The following is a 23,219-nucleotide window of genomic DNA, read 5'->3' on the forward strand; positions in this document are numbered from 1 at the left end:
CTTGATCTTTCCCATCTCTGAGCGTTTTTCTTTCCAGTCTTTCTATATAAAACCGAAAAAAACTTTCTCTGTAATTCACTTTGGTATTTGTTTTTATAGCCACAAATGAATACATGAGTTTCAGTTATGCATCTGTCAACTTCCTAAGTTGTAAACTCCTGTGGATAGGAACTGTTTATGAGGTCCCCTGTTCTCAACCCTTCTCACCTCCACCCTTAATATACTTTATCCTTAAAGTCTCTTGAGTATGGGCTGTACAAATAGTATAGCATTGCACCTTAGAAAATAAAACAAACAACAGCCAAACACGTTCAGGTATTCTAGGACAATAATTTTCACTTGCATTGTATGCACTAGAGGAAAAGGAATTACTCCCTAGCTCTGTACTCTTGATTTGTACTGAGATAAAGTGAAAATGTGATCAAATTTGCTGGGTTCTTTATGAATCTACTTTTAATATCTTTGGAGGAATGAAACTACATTTGTCAACGTCCACAGTTTGGAAACATTGTTAAATACCCATGATTTTGAAATGATCATGATGTGTATATCACTTAGCCTGCCACTGAAAATTGACCTGGTGCCGGGGAAGGTTGTCAGTCACCGAAGTACCTCTTCTTCCCCTTCGTCCTTTCTTTTGCTTTTCTTTCTCTTCCCTCTTTCTCTTTCCCCCTCTTTCCTTCTCTTTCTCTCTTTCTTTTCTTGTTTTTATAGAAAAACAAAAACATGCCTTTCTTTGGAAAAGTAGTTTTGCTAAGCAGAAAGAAACACTTGGCATTTTATATAAATGTTGTGAATAGTGGATCCTGAAAAAAGTAAACCACTGCCCAATTTTCCTCCTTAAAATGCTCTCCCAGCTTAATTGTAAACCTGCACAGTTTATGTTCATGACTTGTTCATGCTATCCCCTCTGAGGACAAAGAGTTATTTAGTATTCCTGCTCCTGAGTTCTAAATACAGAATAAAGCATTCACTTTCCCTGATTGCATTTTTGAAACAAGAATTGCCTTTTATTAGGGTATTCATATAGGTCAGCCTAATCATGGTTAAGTATCCATATTAGAAAACAATATAAAATTATATTTTCAAAATCTTTTTTTGCTACATGAATCATCTGTTTTAAATTCATTATGAAAATAATAAAATGTTAAATGCTTAGGGCATGGTGTAAAATATGAAAAAAAATTTCAAGCTCATGGCTCAAATACCATTTTTTAAAAGTATTTAAAAAAAATTTTCCCTCTAGGTTAAAAAAAAAAAAAAGTTTTGTGTTCTCCAGCTTGTCAAGAAATTTAAGAACTTTCACTCATATATATAATTAAAAAACAAACCTGAGCTGTTGTTGGAATTTGGGCAAAATGCTAACTATTTCTAGATAGCTTCCCCTAAAGATTTGTGTCACTTTCTTTTCCACTATTTAAAATACTATATTTATTAACTTAAAACCTAGTTTAAATTACAAGTTTATTTATATATGTTGGTAATAAACGTCTTGAAATTCCAGTAAATGCTCCTCTTAGTATATGAAATTCTCATTTACATTATTTAAACAGAGAATGCGTGGCCTTTAGCTTTCTTTTTTTAAAGAGTGAAATAAAAATTATATTGGATTTCAATAATTTTGTCCTATTTTTGTAAGGAAGAGATTGTGAGTAACTAATTGTGCCTTTAATATTTTATAACTGTTTCTTTTAGGTGCACAGTTGGATAAGATGGGATTCACAATTCTTAGAAAATGCATCAGTGCAGTTGAAACACGAGGTAACATGATTGAATCATTTTATTCATGAGAGGCTATAGGTATGTAAAATCTAAGGGTCATTTCAAATGCTTACTGCATGGTTAAGTGTTGTAGAATGAAATATATTAATGCAAAATGCACGTTCTAGGCATCAGAGATTCAGTTGTTCATTTACTCTGATAGGGTGGGGTTTTCCTTTTTATTTACATGTTTCTCCCTTGCATTGAAACAAAGTCAGGGCTAAAATGAGAATCAGTAGAAGAATCAGCAGTGTCGGACAACCAGTCTTAATCACTTCTTGTTCACGCACTAGTAAGATATCTCCATCTTCCATTGTCTTGTTGGCTTCCAGTTTAAAAATTGGTGTCATTAAGATATCATTTACTTAGAGTAAAATTCATTGATTTTAACTGTACAAATTGATGAGTTTTGACAAATGTGTATAGTTGTGTAACTACCACCACAATCATAGAAGATTTCTATCTCCCCCCAAAATTCCTTTGTGCCCCTTTGCAGTCAGTCTCTACTCCTTCCTTGACCCTTGGCAACTACTGAGCTGCTTTTCATCACTTTAGTTCTTTTTTTTTTTTTTTGTAAGCATTTTATATGAATGGAATTATGCAGTATATAGTCTTTTGAGTCTGGCCTCTTTGTTTAGCTTTTGAGATTCATCTTGTTGGGTGTAGCCTTAGCTCATTTCTTTTCATCGCTAGGTAGTATTTCATTATATAGATACACTGCACTTTGCTTACTCATCCACCTGTTGGTAATATTTAGGTTTTTTCCATTTTAAACTTCAGGAAAGGTAATCCCTCCCCATTTTGGTCCCCTGACTAAAAGCTCAGAGGTCTCTTGTTTAGAGTTCCTCAGGAAAAGCGGGGCCCTGGCACTTTGCAGCCATTCCAGCAGACTTTGGAGAAACTAAATATTGAACTTTGCAAAACAGGCTCTTTCTGGAGGGTGGATTTCTCTTTGTTTAGAGTCTAGTGAAGTATGGATAAATTGAATATTTAATTCACTCTCATACATTGTATATCCCAGTCCTACTTTGGATGACTTAGCGGGATGAAGCATTGCACTCACGTTTTCTGTCAAAACAAGGTCTTTGTTATAAAGCCAGGACTGCCACCTGTGAAATGAGAGTGCTGGCTAACAGATGAATACGAGCTGTTGTATGATTTGGGTATTTGCCCATCGATAATAAAAACCCAAGCCACAGAAAGCTTTTCTCCCATTCTCTCTAACAGTGGCAATTCAGGCTATGACAGAATTTCATTCATTTCAACCTGCACTGAGATTGAGCTGACAAATTTCCTCTTTTTCCTAGTGCTTGAGAAATTTCCAAAATTGGGATGCTGTGATGTTCATATCTCTCACTTCATCATTTGTGTTTCTCCTTTTCCTGAGCTTCTTAGGAGCCTTCATTGTATCACTTGCATGCTTATTATTTTGGTAAATAAAATTCTTTCCCCAAAGGATATAATTTATACATACTTGCTTCTGCCTGACCAGATAAAAAAATCTATCTAGAATGCTTTCGGATTGGTCTGTGTAGTTTTATGGAGTGTTATGTACATTGAATGGAATATGTATAGTAGAATCTGCATGTATTGAATGCATTTTTATTATAAATATGTAAATTGTTGGATTTTCTTTACAGAAGAATGAGTCTACAAATTTTAAGTTAGATTTTCCCCATTTAAAATAAAAGACAAAAAAGCATATGTTTTTCTTTTCAAATCTTTTGTTCCTAAAAGTCTTCCATTACTAAAGCCTTTTGTTTTGAATGGAGTAATAGACAAAAAATAGAGTTAAAAGACTCAACTGTCAGTTCATGTTATTCAACATGATGAGGAACCGTGTGGAATCTCTGAGCTTTTTATACTAAATTTAAAAGTGCTCTCAGGGACTATTGCTCTTAATGATTTCCCCCACATCACCTATCATGGCTGTTGATTTTTTTTTTTTTAAATGCTACAGATGTTGTTGCATCACTTTTTTTTTTTTTAACATCTTTATTGGAGTATAATTGCTTTACAATGCTGTGTTAGTTTCTGCTGTATAACAAAGTGAATCAGCTGTAAGTATACATATATCCCCCATCCCCTCCCTCTTGCGTCTCCCTCCCACCCTCCCTATCCCACCCCTCCAGGTGGACACAAAGCACCGAGCTGATCTCCCTGTGCTATGCGGCTGCCTCCCACTAGCTATCTATTTTACATTTGGTAGTGTATATATGTCCATGACACTCTCTCACTTCGTCCCAGCTTACCTTCCCCCCACCCCGTGTCCTCAAGTCCATTTTCTACATCTGCATCCCCATTCCTGTCCTGCCCCTAGGCCCTTCACAACCATCCTTTACTTTTTTTTTTTTTTTAGATTCCATATATATGTGTTAGCATACAGTATTTGTTTTTCTCTTTCTGACTTACTTCACTGTGTATGACAGACTCTAGGACCATCCAACTCACCTACAAATAACTCAATTTTGTTTCTTTTTATGGCTGAGTAATATTCCATTGTATATATGTGCCACATCTTCTTTATCCATTCATCTGTTGATGGACACTTAGGTTGCTTCCATGTCCTGGCTATTGTAAATAGTGCTGCAGTGAACATTTTGGCACATGACTCTTTTTGAATTATGGTTTTCTCAGGGTGTATGCCCAGTAGTGGGATTGCTGGGTCGTATGGTAGTTCTATTTTTAGTTTTTTAAGGAACTTCCGTACTGTTCTCCATAGTGGCTGTATCAATTTACATTCTCACCAACAGTGCAGGAGGTTTGCCTTTTCTCCACATCCTCTCCAGCATTTACTGTTTGTAGATTCTTTGATGGTGGCCATTCTGACCAGTGTGAGGTGATACCTCATTATAGTTTGATTTGCTTTCTCTAATGATTAGCGATGCTGAGGATCCTTTCATGTGTTTGCTGGCAATCTGTATATCTTCTTTAGAGAGATGTCTGTTTAGGTCTTCTGCCCATTTTTGAATTGGGTTGTTTGGTTTTTTGATATTGAGCTGCATGAGCTGCTTGTATATTTTGGAGATTAATCCTTTGTCAGTTGCTTCGTTTGCAAATATTTCTCCCATTCTGAGGGTTGTCTTTTTGTCTTGTTTATGTTTTCCTTTGCTGTGCAAAAGCTTTTAAGTTTCATTAGGTGCCATTTGTTTATTTTTGTTTTTATTTGCATTTCTCTGGGGGGTGGGTCAGAAAGGATCTTGCTGTGATTTATGTCATAGAGTGTTCTTCCTATGGTGTCCTCTAGGAGTTTTATAGTGTCTGGCCTTACATTTAGGTCTTTAATCCATTTTGAGTTTATTTTTGTATATGGTGTTAGGAAGTGTTCTGATTACATTCTTTTACCTGTCCAGATTTCCGAGCACCACTTATTGAAGAGGCTGTCTTTTCTCCACTGTATATTCTTGCCTCCTTTATCAAAGATAATGTTACCATATGTGCATGGGTTTATCTCTGGGCTTTCTATCCTGTTCCATTGATCCATATTTCTGTTTTTGTGCCAGTACCATACTGTCTTATTTATTGTAGCTTTGTAGTATAGTCTGAAGTCAGGGAGCCTGATTCCTCCAGCTCCATTTTTCGTTCTCAAGATTGCTTTGGCTATTCGGGGTCTTTTGTGTTTCCATACAAATTGTGAAATGTTTTGTTCTAGTTCTGTGAAAAATGCCATTGGTAGTTTGATAGGGATTGCATTGAATCTGTAGATTGCTTTGGGTAGTATAGTCATTTCCTCAATGTTGATTCTTCCAATCCAAAAACATGGTATATGTCTCCATCTGTTTGTATCATCTTTAATTTCTTTCTTCAGTGTCTTACAGTTTTCTGCATACAGGTCTTTTGTCTCCTTAGGTAGGTTTATTCCTAGGTATTTTATTCTTTTTGTTGCAATGGTAAACGGGAGTGTTTCATTAATTTCTTTTTCAGATTTTTCATCATTAGTGTATAGGAATGCAAGAGATTTCTGTGCATTAATTTTGTATCCTGCTACTTTACCAAATTCATTGATTAGCTCTAGTAGTTTTCTGGTAGTATCTTTAGGATTCTCTATGTATAGTATCATGTCATCTGCAAACAGTGACAGTTTTACTTCTTCTCCGATTTGGATTCCTTTTATTTCTTTTTCTTCTCTGACTGATGTAGCTAAAACTTCCAAAACTATGTTGAATAATAGTGGTGAGAGTGAGCAACCTTATCTTGTTCCTGATCTTAGAGGAAATGGTTTCAGTTTTTCACCATTGAGAATGATGTTGGCTGTGAGTTTGTCATATATGGCCTTTATTATGTTGAGGTAGGTTCCCTCTATGCCTACTTCCTGGAGAGTTTTTTTTTTTATCATAAATGGGTGTTGAATTTTGTCAAAAGCTTTTTCTGCATCTATTGAGATTATCATATGGTTTTTATCCTTCAATTTGTTAATATGGTGTATCACATTGATTGATTTGCATATATTGAAAAATCCTTGCATTCCTGGTATAAACCCCACTTGATCCTGGTGTATGATCCTTTTAATGTGCTGTTGGATTCTGTTTGCTAGTATTTTGTTGAGGATTTTTGCATCTATGTTCATCAGTGCTATTGGCCTGTAGTTTTCTTTCTTTGTGACATCTTGGTCTGGTGTTGGTATCAGGGTGATGGTGGCCTTGTAGAATGAGTTTGGGAGTGTTCCTCCCTCTGCTATATTTTGGAAGAGTTTGAGAAGGATAGGTGTTAGCTCTTCTCTAAATGTTTGATAGAATTCGCCTGTGAAGCCATCTGGTCCTGGGCTTTTGTTTGTTGGAAGATTTTTAATCACAGTTTCAACTTCAGTGCTTGTGATTGGTTTGTTTATATTTTCTATTTCTTCCTGGTTCAGTCTCAGAAGGTTGTACTTTTCTAAGAATTTGTCCATTTCTTCCAGGTTGTCCATTTTATTGGCATAGAGTTCCTTGTAGTAATCTTTCATGATCCTTTGTATTTCTGCAGTGTCCATTGTTACTTCTTTTTCATTTCTAATTCTGTTGGTTTGAGTCTTTTCCCTTTTTTTCTTGATGAGTGTGGCTAATGGTTTATCAGTTTTGTTTATCTTGTCAAAGAACCAGCTTTTAGTTTTATTGATCTTTGCTATTGTTTCCTTCTTTTCTTTTTCATTTATTTCTGATCTGATCTTTATGATTTCTTTCCTCCTGCTAACTTTGGGTTTTTTTTTCTTCTTTCTCTAATTGCTTTAGGTGTAAGGTTAGGTTATTTGAGATTTTTCTTGTTTCTTGAGGTAGGATTGTATTGCTATAAACTTCCCTCTTAGAATTGCTTTTGCTGCATTCCATAGGTTTTGGATCATCGTGTTTTCATTGTCATTTGTTTCTAGGTATTTTTTGATTTCCTCTTTGATTTCTTCAGTGTTCTCTTGGTTATTTAGTAGTGTATTGTTTAGCCTCCAGGTATTTGTATTTTTTGCAGATTTTTTCCCTGTAATATCTAGTCTCATAGTGTTGTGGTCAGAAAAGATACTTGATATGATTTCAATTTTCTTAACTTTACCAAGGCTTGATTTGTGACCCAAGATATGATCTGTCCTGGAGAATGTTCCATGAGCATTTGAGAAGAAGGTGTATTCTGTTGTTTTTGGGTGGAATGTCCTATAAATATCAATTAAGTCCATCTTGTTTGATGTGTCATTTAAAGCTGTGTTTCCTTATTTATTTTCATTTTGGATGATCTGTCCATTGGTGAAAGTGGGGTGTTAAAGTCTCCTACTATTATTGTGTTACTGTCAGTTTCCCCTTTTATGGCTGTTAGCATTTGCCTTATGTATTGAGGTGCTCCTGTGTTGGGTGCATAAATATTTACAATTGTTATATCTTCTTCTTAGATTGATTCTTTGATCATTATGTAGTGTCCTTCTTTGTCTCTTGTAATAGTCTTTATTTTAAAGTCTATTTTGTCTGATATTTGAATTGCTACCTCAGCTTTCTTTTGATTTCCATTTTCATGGAATATCTTTTTCCATCCCCTCACTTTCAGTCTGTATGTATCCCTAGGTCTGAGGTGGGTCTCTTGTAGACAGCATATATATGGGTCTTGTTTTTTTATCCATTCAGCCAATCTGTGTGTTTTGGCTGGAGCATTTAATCCATCTACATTTAAGGTAATTATCGATATGTATGTTCCTGTTACCATTTTGTTAATTGTTTTTGGTTTGTTTTGTATGTGTTTTCCTTCTCTTGTGTTTCCTGCCTAGAGAAGTTCCTTTAGCATTTGTTGTAAAGCTGGTTTGGTGGTGCTGAATTTTCTTAACTTTTGGTTGTCTGTAAAGGTTTTAATTTCTCCATGAAGTCTGAATGAGATCCTTGCTGTTCAGAGTAATCTTGGTTGTTGGTTTTTCCCTTTCATCACTTTAAATATGTCCTGCCACTTCCTTTTGGCTTGCAGAGATTCTGCTGAAAGATCAGCTGTTAACCTTCTGGGGATTTCCTTATATGTTATTTGTTACTTTTCCCTTGCTGCTTTTAATATTTTTTCTTTGTATTTAATTTTTGATAGTTTGATTAATATGTGTCTTGGTGTGTTTCTCCTTGGATTTATCCTGTGTGGGACTCTCTGTGTTTCTTGCACTTGATTGACTATTTCATTTCCCATGTTAGGGAATTTTTCGAGTATAATTTCTTCAAATATTTTCTCAGACCCTTTCTTTTTCTCTTCTTCTTCTGGGACCCCTATCATTTGAATGTTGGTGCATTTAATGTTGTCCCAGAGGTCTCTGAGACTGTTGTCAATTCTTTTCATTCTTTTTTCTTTATTCTGCTCTGCAGTAGTTATTTCCAGTATTTTATCTTCCAGGTCACTTATCCGTTCTTCTGCCTCAGTTATTCTGCTATTGATTCCTTCTAGAGAATTTTTAATTTTATTTATATTGTTTGTTTGCTCTTTATTTCTTCTAGGTCCTTGTTAAACATTTCTTGTATTTTCTCTATTCTATTTCCAATATTTTGGATATCTTTGCTGTCATTACTCTGAATTCTTTTTCAGGTAGACTGTCTATTTCCTCTTCATTTGTTTGGTGTGGTGGCTTTTTACCTTGCTCCTTCATCTGCTGCATATTTCTCTGTCTTCTCATTTTGCTTTACTTACTGTGTTTGGGGTCTCCTTTTTGCAGGCTGCAGGTTCGTAGTTCCCATTGTTTTTGGTGTCTGCTGCCAGTGGGTAAGGTTGGTTCAGTGAGTTGTGTAGGCTTCCTGGTAGAGGGGACTGGTGCCTGTGTTCTGGTGGGTGGGGCTGGAGCTTGTCTTTCTGGTGGGCAGGGCTGTGTTCAGTTGTGTGTTTTAGGGTGTCTGTGAACTTATTATGCTTTTAGGCAGCCTCTCTGCTAATGGGTGGGGTTGTGCTCCTGTCTTGCTAGTTGTTTTGCATGGAGCGTCCAGCACTGGAGTTTGCTGTCCGTTGGGTTTAGCTGGGTCTTAGCGTTGAGACGGAGATCTCTGGGAGAGCTCTTGCCAATTGATATTATGTGTGGCCAGGAGGTCTCTGGTGGTCCAGTGTCTTGAGTTCTGCTCTCCCACCTCAGAGGCTCAGGCCTGACACCAGGCCAGAGCACCAAGACCCTGTCAGCCACACAGCTCAGAAGAAAAGGGAGAAAAAAAAAAAAAAAAAAGAAAAATAAATAAATAAATAAAATTTTTAAAAAAGTAAAATTATTAAAATAAAAAAAGTAATAATAATAATAAAAAAGAAGAGAGCAACCAAACCAATAAACAAATCCACCAATGATAACAAGTGCTAAAAACTGTACTAAGAGAAACATAAAAATCAGAAACAGGTCAGTTGCAGACAGTTGCCCGCAAAGTCCACCGCCTCAATTTTGGTATGATTAATTGTCTATTCAGGTATTCCACAGAAGCAGGGTACATCAAATTGATTGTGGAGATTTAATTTGCTGCTCCTGTGGCTGCTGGGAGAGATTTCCCTTTCTGTTCTTTGTTCACACAGCTCCTGGGGTTCAGGTTTGGTTTTGGCTCCACCTGTGCATGTAGGTCGCTCTCAGGCATCTGTTCCCTGCCCAGACAGGACGGGGTTAAAGCAATGGCTGATTAGGGGGCTCTTGCTCACTCAGGCCAGGAGGAGGGAAGGGTATGGTAGCTATAATTGGAATGGTGGTGAGCTTGTGGCGGCATAGGCCGGTGTGATTTTGCAACAGCCTGAGGTGTACCATGTGTTCTCCTGGGGAAGTTGTCCCTGGATCATGGGACCCTGGCAGTGGCGGAATGCACAGGCTCCGGGTGCGGGAGAGTGTGGATAGAGACCTACGCTTGCACACAGGATTTTTGGTGGCTGCAGCAGCAACATTAGTGTTTCATGCCCGTCTCTGGTGTCTGAGCTGATAGCTGTGGCTCGCACCTATCTCTGAAGCTTGTTTAGGTGGTGCTCTGCCTTCTGTGGGCAAGCAGGGAAGGAATCCCCTCTCCTCGCGCACCCTGAAACAATGGTCTCTTGCCTCTTAGGCAGGTCCAGACTTTTTCCCGGACTCCCTCCCGGCTAGCTGTGGTGCACTAGCCCCCTTCAGGCTGTGTTCACGCAGCCAACCCCAGTCTTCTCCCTGGGATCTGACCTCCAAAGCCTGAGCCTCAGCTCCCAGCCCCCACCCGCCCCGGCAGGTGAGCAGACAAGCCTCTCGGGCTGGTGAGTGCTGGTTGGCACTGATCCTCTGTGTGGGTATCTCTCTGCTTTGCCCTCTGCACCCCTGTGGCTGCGCTCTCCTCCATAGCTCTGAAGCTTCCCCCTCGCCACACCCCTCATCTCCGCTAGTGAAGGGGCTTCCTAGTGTGTGGAAACTTTTCCTCCTTCACAGCTCCCTCCCAGAGGGGCAGGTCCCATCCCTATTCTTTTGTCTCTGTTTTCTCTTTTTTCTTTTGCCCTACCCAGGTACGTGGGCAGTTTCTTGCCTTTTGGGAGGTCTGAGGTGTTCTGCCAGCATTCAGCAGGTGTTCTGTAGGAGTTGTTCCACACGTAGATGTATTTTTGATGTATCTGTGGGGCAGAAGGTGTTCTCTTTGTGTTCCTCCTCCGCCATCTTGAAGGTGCCCCTGCATCACTTCATTTCATCAGTCAGGATAAAGCTAGTTTATGTTCCTGTAACAGGAAACCTGAAATTCTCTATGGCTTAAGACAACAAGACTTATTTCTCACTCAGACATTGGTAGGAGGGCTTTGCCCATCACTGGTATCTGGGCTTCCAGGTTCCTGGTTGCCTTGCCTGGAGGGCTTTGGACCAACAAGTGAGTACTGTGGCCTTGAAGGGAGTCATTTGCTCACAGTTGAATGGTCAGAAATGGCCACGTGGCCCCACTCAACCCCTGTGAGTCTGCATAGCACAACCATACCAGGATCCTGGAAAGTACACAACCAGGAATGCTTGGTGGATAACATTAATGACCACTGTGTGTACTTTGTGGGTCTACATGCCTGTGTCCAAAGGCATTTAGTGATATCTGATTGAAGAATTATTTCTAATCACTTTTTTCAGTGTTTTAAACATGACTATCATTGTCTGAAAACTACCATTTCGTATGTTTTGGTTAAAGCAGTTAGTGTACCTTTTACCTACCATGTTCTTTTATTTTTATTTATTTAATTTTTCATAAATAGATAAATAAAATAATTTATTTTTGGCTGAGTTGGGTCTTTGTTGCTGTGCACGGGCTTTCTCTAGTTGCTGAGAGCGGGGGCCACTCTTCGTTGTGGTGCATAGGCTTCTCACTGCGGTGGCTTCTCTTGATGCAGAGCACGGGCTCTAGGCGCGCGGGCTTCAGTACTTGTGGCTCGCGGGCTCTAGAGCGCAGGCTCAGTAGTTGTGGTGCACGAGCTTAGTTGCTCCGCGGCATGTGGGATCTTCCCGGACCAGGGCTCGAACCTGTGTCCCTTGCATTGGCAGGCGGATTCTTACCCACTGTGCCACCAGGGAAGCCCTACCATTTTCTTTTAAAAATAGCATTTGGCGTTTTTATCTACTTTGTTTGTGACATCACTTAAATATTTGCAAAGCATCAGACAAACATCTAAAATTTGCTATAGTCTTCAGTACCCTAAGAAGAGGTAACATTTTTAGAGTACTCACATACTAATATAGATAACATATATAATATATGACACATATATAATATAATCTGTATTGGCCAAATGGGACTGTTAGCATTTACTGTACTTTTAGCAACAAAGCAAACCCCATTTCACTACAGTATCAGCGTCAGTTAACAGATCATACTCTTCTTTTCTATAGAGTTGTTTGTTCATGAAGGTAAGGCACCTTTGGGAGTCAGATCAACTGATCTTTCATCCATTTACCAAGTATTTGTCAATGATGTGAACCAGCTCTTAATGGATCCAGGCAATCTGACTACCACTGGGAAAGTATTGCTTATGTTTTCCAAGCTGAAGGACTTCCTAAAGCAGCTGTTCTCAAACATTGCTGTGCAGTGGAATCACCTGGGATCTTTAAACAACACTGCTGCCTGGCTCTCACACGCAGTCAGTCTGATTTCCTTACTGTCAGCTGTGAACTAGGAAGGTGGCATTTTCAACGTCCCGAGGTGATGCTAATACGTAGTAAAGTTTAGGCACCACTGTCCTAATGGCAGTTTCTTGTGTGTTGGAGCAATGGAATACACAGTTGTTATCTTTATAGTGTCCTGTTACGTGGGGAACTTTCAACTTCTTTTTAAAAATAACCCAACCTAAACCCAGACAAACAAAACAGAAAACTTCCCAAGAAAATAGCACAGTGTTCTTTTCCTTCCCTCAGTAACAGGTGACTTATCATAGTTAAACCGTAGTTCTCATCTGAAGCCAGTCAGCCAGTATTTATTGAGCAATCACGGGGTGTATTGATAAATAGCCTTGCTCTAGGCCGTTGGGATACATATTAAAGGCTGGTTACATATAATGCTCGATCCATGAACGGTAGACAAAATATAGATATTTGTAATTTAAGTATACCAGGTACTAAAATAAAAGTGTTACAATTTTGCATGGATCAAGGGAATTTGAATGCATGTCGATGGATTGCTGAGTACTTGATCTTAATTGAGGATTATGTTTAGAAACAGCCTTCTTTGGATTTAAAAGAGTAGAAAAGTATATTTTAGCATTTAGAGAGACGTCAGCAAAGATGTGGAAACAGAAACAAGCCAAATGGAAAGGAAGCATGAAGAAACAGGGGTAAGGAAGTACTCAGGTTTTTGCGTTTAATTGGCAAGGACCTGGGTAAGTACTAGAGGGTAGTGGATAGCAGAGTAGCAGGCTTATTAGAAAGGTAAATATAAAAACCAGTATTAGTAGCCGTATGTGGAATGACCCAGAATTCTGCCTAGGTTGGAGTATTCCATAGGGGAGGTAACTGATTGAGGATGATCGATTTGGCACTGGGGTCGGGCAGCACGGATACGTCCAAGTGATCGATCCGATGAAGATGTAGTCATCTGGAGCAGTTGGTTGTACACAGAGAATCAGAGTTCTGCAAGGAATTTCACCTTCAAATTTTAGTTTGGGAAACAAAGGATATCAGGGAAACTCACGGGTCCCTGGCAGACCTGATAAAATATATTAGGATCACCAGGGTGCTTCTTGAAAATGCAGATTCCTGAGCTCAGTCATCTTTGTTGAATCAAAATCATTGGTGGCCGGGCTTCTGCGGTAGATAGTGAGAGGTCCAGTAAGAACAGACAAGTGGAGACAGGAGTTTTCTCATCTTCTACTTTTTAGGGGATAGAAGAAGCTTTCCTGAGAAAGTAGAGTTTATGAGGGCTCCGGGTCCTGGATCCATGTAACTTTTGGGATTACAAGAGAGAGCATAGTTGATGTAGGGTACAACCTCCACCCTGAAAAGTGAGGTTAAGAGAAGAAATCACAAAATGTCTCAAAGTGGCCAAGTTTCAGTGCGTCAGAAGTCAAGGATGGTTCAAATCTAGATGCTTGTAGGTTAATCCAAGGCAAATTCAGATGTGTTCACTCATCTCACCGCTTCGCTTCTAGCCCCTCCTACCTACCGTCTCTGCATGATGCCTAGTTTCTGATGCCCTGTGGTAGATTCTCCCTCTGTGGGAAAAGACGCCATTATTCTCAAGCAGTTTATACACCCTCTCGGCCGTTGTTTGTGCAGCCACTCTGATACACGGCGCTGTCACGCTGGGGTCTACTGTTCCAGGCGCCTGCACCCCTGGCAGATGATGATGGGTCCAGTCTTTTCCTTTGCCCCTCCTGGGCCTCTGAAATACCACTGACTCCAGGCTTCCTTGAGGACCCAGCAGTCGGGCTGCCTTCTAAAGCACGAGGGGGAACTGTTCTAGGTGCACATTTGCAGGGTGTCAGGAGCACGGAGTCTTGGCAGGGAAAAGAGTGGGTGTTGAAGCGGAGGTGTTTGAAAGGATGTGCTGCATCTGGGACCTGAGAGTCATTGGGTGAGACCGGAGTAGGGGCTGGAGAGGCGTGTGGGAGAGAGGCGGCACTCAGGTTCCTCTGTGGAAGGTTTACCTTTCCTTGGGTGACAAGGATTTGTAGGTTTACGTTCCGAAGTGGTGCAATAAGGGAGGCATTTTGGAAAGTTGTAGTTTGGTAAAACTTTGTTAACCTTTCAGACCCATAGTTTCTAAAAGACTGGAATTAGGAAGTTCATTCTCACTATCTACTTGCACCCACGTTTGTGAAGGTCAAAAGAGCTAATTTTGGTAATAGTAGATCTTACTACTCATAAATGTATCTCTTTATTTCCTCTTTCCATCCTTCCCCTGGATTGTTTTAATCCCGAGATGTCCACGTTCTTCATTTGGCAATTCTGTTGCCTGGTATTGTTAACTGTGTCTCACATATTTATTTTGTTTCTGGAACTTTGCTTTTCCCTTGGAGTAGAGACAATGTCTTATTTATCCTTCGCTTGCCTCTTCTCACTTCTAAGTACAATGTCTTGCACATATAGTAAGCACTCAATAGCAATTGCTTTTTGCTTGAGTATTCAGAGATCTGCTGAAAATGCCACATTGGCAATATGATGTGTTCCAACAATTTGTAAAATTATTGGAAGATTAGTGAAAGAATTTATCCTTCTGTATGTGATTGGAATTAGTACTTTCCAATAACTTGCAGGATTGGTTTTCACTCCATGAATTTGCCAGCATCTTTCTGAATTATGGGTAATATTTTAGACATAGATAGAAAGATGCATCACGTTACATATGAAAAAATATCAAGGTTTCAGAGCTTGGAGAATAATTTCCTTAAGTAAACAACTTAAGGAACCGCCTCCCATGCCCGATACCTTGTCTTTTTTTTGGAACTGGGTGACACAGTGTTTTTCAGGTGCATGTGTTGTAAAATGTGCAAAAACAAAGTAAGGCTCTTCTGCTTAAAAACTTCTTTAAATAATCATCATGATTTAAAACTATATTTGTGTGCCACTTCTGTTTATGAATTTCTCTTAAAAAATTCTTCCATATGTGGATAATTTGAATATTCACTTTAATTTCTAGAGCATGGCATTAAAATGTCGGTCTAGGCAAGCTGTCAGTTATCAAATTCAGCTTTGTAACAAGCTGTGAATTCATGGGATAGAAGTAGGAAGCCACATCTAAGATGTGACAGTCTGAATTGTCGCATGTAAAAGTGAATTTCTCTTTCTTTGGAAAGCAAAGTTTTAGGTCTTTGGAAAACCGTTCTGAAGTCGGCTTGAGGATTTTTCTGATTCCAGAGCACTTCTGGAATTGTATGGGGCCTCAAGACGGTAGAAGATGATAATGTATAGTTTCAGTTATAATCTTTGTGGGAGGGAAAATGCCCAAAGTGGACTTCAACATATTTTACTACGCTTGCACATTAATCTTCAATTGCCAAGGGCCAATTTATGTGCAAAATGAAGAAAATAAAGAACAGCTGTCCCCAGAAAATTTACAGCAAGTAAACTAGACCTTCTCGCTCGCTGTCTCTTTTTGAATCAGAATGGGTGTGAGATGTGTGTGGGTGGATACAGAGGACAGTCTTCCACGGGAGGGAGCTGAAGAGTCTTGTGGTGTGTGCAGAAATGCAAATGCGGAGCTGAAATACTAACTCCAGGCGGTTCGGGACTGATTTTTAATTTTCTCAATTAGTAATCTTATTTGTTTTAAGAACAAAGAAGCATCTAAAGCTATTAGCTTCCAAATGAATGGTTGAGTAAAATTAATACGGACAGATGGTTAAATCTTCTTGCTCCCGAGTAGGTATGCGAGGTTTTGTGTGTTTGGCTCACATCTGGATGAGGTCCGTGGGCATTTTATTGCAAGGCTCCCTCGGCACTCTTAGCGTCAGCTGGAGAACAGGGACTCAGAAGTCAGCCTTGATCAGAATCTCTTTCTCCACTTCTTAGCTCTGCAGCCATGCAAGTGAGCTGGTTAACCTCTCTGTCTTGATTTTATCATGTGTAATTTGGGATAAGGGTAGCAACTTTTTCGTAGGGTGGTTGTGAGAATTAAACAGGGAGGCTTGGGGCATTGGCTTATATTGAGTGCTCAGTAAATGTGAGTTGCTTCTCTAAAATAAATCTATGAATTGAGGCCAGTCACAATTCAGTGGTCCCATTATTGATGCAAGGTTCTGGGAACACGAAGGGACTTTGTTTTTTAAATAGTAATTTATATAGGGAAAGAAATCACCTGAATTCTCTTTTGCCACGTAATTTTAAGTGGCTCTTGTAACAAGCAGTGAAATTAACTGGCTTGCCTTTCAACCTCCTGTGTCTCTGCCTTATGGATACTTGAGCAGTTAAATGGCCAGAGTGCAAGGAAGAAAAGAGACTCAGGAGGAAGATGATGGCTTTAGATTATCTCAAGCTTTCAGAAAAAAAGAGGAAAAGAAAGGAAAAAAAAAAGGAGAGATTGTCCAGGGTTGCCTTTGCCTAACATCGATTTGTCCCTGATGCCACAGCTGCTCTGAGGTGGAGGAGAGGCAGGTGGCAGTAGCGAGACACCAGTAGACCTTTTCTAATATTCTGATCTCTGTAGAGGAGGGATAAAAAGGAGTCTTGCAAATAGCAACAGCCAACTTTTGCCTTGAGTCTGAGTCTCTTTTCTAATTTATAAGTAAGTAAAAATTTGTAGCTACTTAAATTTGAGCTACACGAATGATGAGTTTGAAAATAAAATGTACTCTTCCCTAGCTGCCCATTTATTCCAGCTTACTTTACTACTTAATACTTCTGGGTGTGTACATGTTAGATGGACTTTACTCAGAACTTTCTGGCTGTTTCTTGAAGGAAAGATACAGGGGAGAAATGGTCAAGGTATGGTTCCTGTTCTTAAATCTAACCTTCAGTTTCAAGACAGTGAAGGTGCTGAGATTTTACTTTACTTTCATGTGAACAAGTTAGCCTGTACAGTTTCATGGATGCTGGTAGAAGACACAAGACTCCTGGATCAGAGGTGAAGGACAGGTCATTACTCTCAGTAGCCAGTGCTTTACGTTTTGTGTTGGTGCCCTGAGCCCCAGTTGCCAAGGGCACTGCAAAGAGGCTCAGATATATCTGCACACCTTGGGTTGTGTTTTAGGAGAAGAATAACTCTGAACTTAGGAAACTCGACTCTTTCGAAATGACTGGCAAGCGTGTCTGCCGTTTGCTCTAGATGGACACTATATTTTTCAAGGTTGCAAGCAAACCTGTTCTTTGCTTCAGAGGGAGATACTGGCACAGATGGTGTTCACCCACCCTGGGGTGTTGCTGGCGGAGGTGAGTGGGTGATGATGACGTGAGAAGATGCCCTGTGAGCAGTTGAGGCCAGAGTGTGGCAGATCCCAGGTGCTGGGCTGCGTATTTGCCTCAGTCCTGTAGGCACTGGTGAGACAATGACAGATCTGAGCAGGAGTGTGTTCAGATCTTTGACAGGAAGTAGAGTTGATGGGGGGAGGGGCATAGAAGGAAAGATGGCTGGTTGGGTTTTAGAAATAATCCAGGTGAGAGATCACGGAGGTTTAAACTTGCCATTGAAAATGGAAAGAAAGGATGCATAAGAAGAGAGACTTGGCAGAAAAATAGAATCTGGTGGCCTGTTGGATGTAGGAGGTAAACAAAATGGAAAAGGAAAAACTGACTCGAAGGTTTCCAGCCCTGGTAGCTGACGACATCTTCAGCCAAGACAGAGACTGCAAGAGGAACAGTAGGTTCAGGGGAAATACGGACTGGTTTTGGATATCCCAGATTCAAGGTACCTGTGACATTTCTGTCAGAAACGCAATGAAGGCTGCCAGAGAGGTATGGGCATCATTTTTAGTGAGGCAAAGTTTGGATAGTCGGAAAATCCTTCAGGTGGATGGTGAGGTAAGAAGATAGTGGGGCAAAGGGCAGAATCTTTGGGGATCTTTGCATTTAGAGAATGAGAGGAAGAAGAAGAGTGTAGGAGACATACAGCAGTCAAAGGGGTAGGAGGAGAATCAAGAGAGTGTGGTGTAAAGGAATCCACAAGGGGAGATTTTTTTTTAAAATTAATTAATTAATTTATTTTTGGCTGTGTTGGATCTTTGTTTCTGTGCGAGGGCTTTCTCCAGTTGTGGCGAACGGGGGCCACTCCTCATTGCGGTGCGCAGGCCTCTCACTATCGTGGCCTCTCTTGTTGCAGAGCACAGGGTCCAGACGCGCAGGCTCAGTAGTTGTGGCTCACGGGCCCAGTTGCTGCGCGGCATGTGGGATCTTCCCAGACCAGGGCTCGAACCCGTGTCCCCTGCATCGGCAGGCAGATTCTCAACCACTGCGCCACCAGGGAAGCCCAAGGGGAGATTTTTGAAGGAAGAGGATCAACAGTGTCAATGCTCTAGATTATTCAGGTATGAGGAGGACCAAGAAACAACCAATAGAAGTCAAGAAGTCACGAAACTAGAGAATAACGAGGTTGCACTTACGTGTCATTTTTACAAGAACCCTGTAAGACAGTGGTATGTCTGTGTTTTACACGATGAGCTGAAGTGAAGAGTCATCATTTGACTTGTGTAAGTCTCAGGGCTAGGAAATGGCAGACTACAACTCATATCCAAGACCGACTTGTTTTTAGAGCTGGTGCTCTTAACCACAATGAACATGAGGACATGAAGATTCTCTAGGCTGATCTTCTGATGACGTTGGAGATGAATGAAAAAATAGAAGACACGTATTTTTAAATGTTTTAATTTTATTGGCGTATAGCTGATTTACAATGTTGTGTTAGTTTTAGGTGTACAGCAAAGTGATTCAGTTATACATATACATATATTCATTCTTTTTTTAGATTCTTTTCTCATATAGGTTATTACAGAATATTGAGTAGGGTTCCCTGTGCTATACAGTAGGTCCTTGTTGGTTACCTGTCTTAGATATAGTAGTGTGTGTGTTCATCCCAAGCTCCTGATTTATCCCCCTCCCTGACCCCGTTTCCCCTTTGGTAGCCATGAGTTTGTTTTCAATAACTGTAAGTCTATTTCTGTTTTGTAAATAAGTTCATTTGTAAAAAATTAGATTCCACATATGAGTAATATCTTATGATATTTGCCTTTCTCTGTGTGACTTACTTCACTTAGTATAATAATCTCTAGGTCCATCCATGTTGCTGCAAATGGCATTATTTCATTCTTTTTTATGGCTGAGTAATATTCTATTGTATATATGTACCACATCTTCTTCTTTTTTTTTTTTTTTTTAAATTTTTTGGCCACACTGCGTGGCATGTGGGATCCTTAGTTCCCCGACCAGGGATCGAACCCATGCCCCCTGCATTGGGAGTTCAGAGTCTTAACCACTGGACTGCTAGGGAAGTCCCTGTACCACATCTTCTTTATCCATTCATCTGTTGATGGACATTTACGTTGCTTCCATGTCTTGGCTATGTAAACGGTGCAGTGAACACTGGGGTGCATGTATCCTTTTTGGATTATGGTTTTCTCTGGATATATGCCCAAGAATGGGATTGCTGGATCATTTGGTAATTCCATTTTTAGTTTTTTAAGAAACCTCCATAGTGTTTTCCATAATGGCTGCACCAATGTACATTCCCACTCACAGTGTAGGGTTCCCTTTTCTCCACACCCTCTCCAGCATTTACTGTTTGTAGACTTTTTGATGATGGCCATTCTGACTGGTGTGAGGTGATATCTTATTGTAGTTTTGACTTGCATTTCTCTAATAATTAGTGATGTCGAGCATCTTTTCAGAAGACAAATGTTTAAGGAACAGAGGAGGTTTGAAACTGTAGACAATAGGAAAGGGAAGTGAGGAGGGAAGATTTGAGTATCACTCTCTGAAGTGCTCATCTCGATCTGGGATGAAGCCATTCTGAAGTTACACCTGCCCTCTTTCCAGATCAGCTCCATCATGAACCCCTGAGGGTGTACCATCAACCCGAGGAAGATGTGTCCCCTTTGCTGAGAATCTCTGCAACGCCCTGGAAAGTCTCTCAGTGGCAGACCTCATGTCAGTGTGGAACCTGCCTCTGACAATGTTTAAAATTCAAATAAACGGCAGTTTACATTTTCCGAGTATTTTGTGTACTCTAGTTCACCCAATCTCTACAAAACTCAGTAGGCAGTTGAGCAGATATATCTTCTTTATTAGGCTTAGGTGCATATATTAGGCTCAAGAGACAAGTTGAAAGTGGCAGAGCTGGGATTTGAATGCTGGTCTTCGATTCTTAGAATTACTCTGTGGCGATAGAAGTAAAATGAGACGAAGAGTTGGGTGACCGAGCAACTTAGTGGTGATAGGGATGCTGAATTCTGCCAGAAGGTCCAGAGGCTGTGAGATGCTTCTTTCCCCAAGGTTCACACTGTGAGGAAAGATGGAAGGGCACATTGAATGAGTCAGAGCTAGATCTCTTAGACCTGGGACAGCTAGACATCCGACACCTGGGGAGAGTTTGGGACCCCGAGTGTTTCTAGTGAGAGAGGAAACTCTCTGTTATTTTGCAGCTTCCTCCTGCCCTTCTCTAGGCATCCTGCCTGCTGGCTTGGTGGTTGTACAAGGAATAACAGCAAGTCTAGGGGTTGTCTGGTCTGAAGCAAAAATGCTTTCCCTTGTGCTGGCTAGAAACTGGAGATGAGGCCAGCCACACGGGGTACTGGGAATATACTATAGTCCATTTGGACCCTAATACAAAGGTAGCCCTTAATAAACCAAACACTCTTTATATTTGAGACTTGGATTTGAGAGGAGGAGACTTATTCGAGTCAGGCCTAGATGTGTCTGAAGAGTCCAGAAATTATCAGTACTTCCAAAGAAATTGGCTTGAACCTGGAATTGGATATTTGCCTTGTCCTTTTTTTGGGTATTTCTCACTCCTGCTGGAATGGACATGCACGTGACAGCCAGCCTCAGGAGTGCCAAGCTGGCAGGTTTCTGAGCTCAGCCTTGGGTTGGTCTGGGTGTGAAAAGAACACGTGAATGAAATCATGAGACCTCTCCTCTAGGTGCCTGCTGGTGGGGAGGCTGTTTATCCTAGCCCAGAAATGGATTTATATGAGAAGAGTAGGGGAAAGCCAACATGAAAGTGGAAGCAAGACTTCATAGGAAAGGAAAATGCAGATCAGTTCCTGGCAGATAGTAGCTGTCTGTAATGCTTTTCTATCTGCCGCCCAAATAATTATCATCCAGGGGAGAAATTCCAAATGTTATTGGTGAACAGGAATTTTATATTTTCCATGAGTCATTCGTATTAAATAAACTTTGACTGTCTTCCCAACATATGCTTTATTTTATGACAGTGGGCTGTAGACTACATGCCTTGGTTAGGGTGACTTTTTTATGTATTTTGCCAAGGTGTTTTGATATTAATCTTGATTTTTATGCTACAGTTAAAAAGATTTTCATGAGTGCTTGTTAGTAAGACTCATGCAAATGCTTTATAAACATTATCTCCTTTAATTTTCACAACAACCCCATTCCATCATTAACCTCATTTTTCAGATAAAGAAGTTGAGACATATTGAGTAACTTGCCAGTAACAACTGGGAGAGGGGAGAGCTGGAAGCTTCCAGAATCTCCATAACCTTAATTTGTAATAGTTTGTATCTTATAACCTTAACAAGTTTCTATTTCCAGGATATGTTTTGTTTTTGTCTGTTGTTGTTGTTGTTTTTTTTTAAATGAGGGAACCAAGATCTAGAAAGGTTAAAATGTTACTCAGTATCATTTTGAGCTTCTCGTCTTTGTAAAGCTATAGGTAATCTTCTAACTGTCCCAGTGCTTAGAAATGGTCTCTTACACTGCCTTTTGCAGTATTTAATACATTGTAAGTGTTAAAAATAATGCATTCTTCTTCTAAAGGTTTAGAATTCTGCAATTTTATATATAGAGCATCTTAAATTTATGATGTTGAATGGTAGGTCCCTTTGATGGAAGAGTGAGTCATTCTTGGTTCTATGTGCTTACATTTAAAACTAATTTAATATAAACATGTGTTTTTGACAGAACCTTAAAATATTATGGATCACCCTGTATCTTGGAAGGGTATCTTTGTGTATGAACCTGTTATTTTTATGTAACTCAGTGTAGTGGATGGACTGGAAAGTGTTTACTATACTTACACAGACATATAAGCATAGTGCTTATTGAGGGTTAGTTATAAATGTAAGAAAGGAACGCATTACCAAGTTTTTGTAATTCACCTATGACCTGAAACAATATTCATGAGTCTCTTCATTGCTTTTCTTTGAATGACTTTTATAGTATCTCTTTCTTTTTTTAAAAAATTGAAGTATAGTTGATTTACAATGTTGTGTTAGTTGCAGGTGTACAGCAAAGTGAGTCAGTTATATATATATATATCTATATATATCTTTTTCAGATTCTTTTCCGTTATAGGTTATTACAAGATATTGAATATAGTTCCCTGTGCTATACAGTAGGTCCTTGTTGATTATCTATTTTATATATTGTAGTGTGTATATGTTAATCTCAAACTCCTAATTTATCCCTCCCCCCTCACTTTCTCGTTCGGTAACCTAAAGTTTATTTTCCATGTTTCTGAGTCTATTTCTGTTTTGTAAATAAGTTAATTTGCATCATTTTTAAAGATTCCGCATATAAGCAGTATCATATGATATTTGTCTTTCTCTGACTTCACTTAGTATGATAATCTCTAGGTCCATCCATGTTGCTGCAGATGGCATTATTTCATTCCTTTTTATGTCTGAATAATATTCCATTGTGTGTGTATATGAGTGTATAACACATCTTCTTTGTCCATTCATCTGTTGATGGACATTTAGGCTGCTTCCATGTCTTGCCTATTGTAAACAGTGCTGCCGTGAACATTGGGATGCATGTATCTTTTCGAATTAGAGTTTTCTCCGATATATACCCAGGAGTGGGATTGCTGGATCATATGGCAACTCTAGTTTTCTGAGAAACCTCCATACTGTTCTGCATAGTGGGTGCACCAATTTACATTCCCACCAATAGTGTTGGAGGGTTCCTTGTTCCCTACACCCTCTTCAGCACTTCTTATTTG

General features: G+C 39.7%; 1 protein-coding gene across 8 annotated transcripts in view; it reads left to right on the forward strand.

Annotated features, from left to right (window-relative positions):
* The window catches only part of ARHGAP10 (Rho GTPase activating protein 10), a 335,488-nt gene that overhangs the window by 177,061 nt on the left and 135,208 nt on the right, over positions 1-23,219 (forward strand). For all 8 annotated transcript variants that reach the window (XR_014243606.1, XR_014243607.1, XM_082388998.1 and 5 more), the window contains one exon: positions 1,696-1,761. Coding sequence is in view for 6 of the 8 variants with exons in the window: in XM_082388998.1 (XP_082245124.1) it covers positions 1,696-1,761 (66 nt within the window). In the remaining 2 variants the exon portion in view is untranslated. The remainder of the gene's footprint in view (positions 1-1,695; positions 1,762-23,219) is intronic.

The sequence above is a fragment of the Balaenoptera borealis genome (assembly GCF_965194805.1).
Source record: "Balaenoptera borealis genome assembly, chromosome: 4".
NCBI lineage: Eukaryota > Metazoa > Chordata > Mammalia > Artiodactyla > Balaenopteridae > Balaenoptera > Balaenoptera borealis.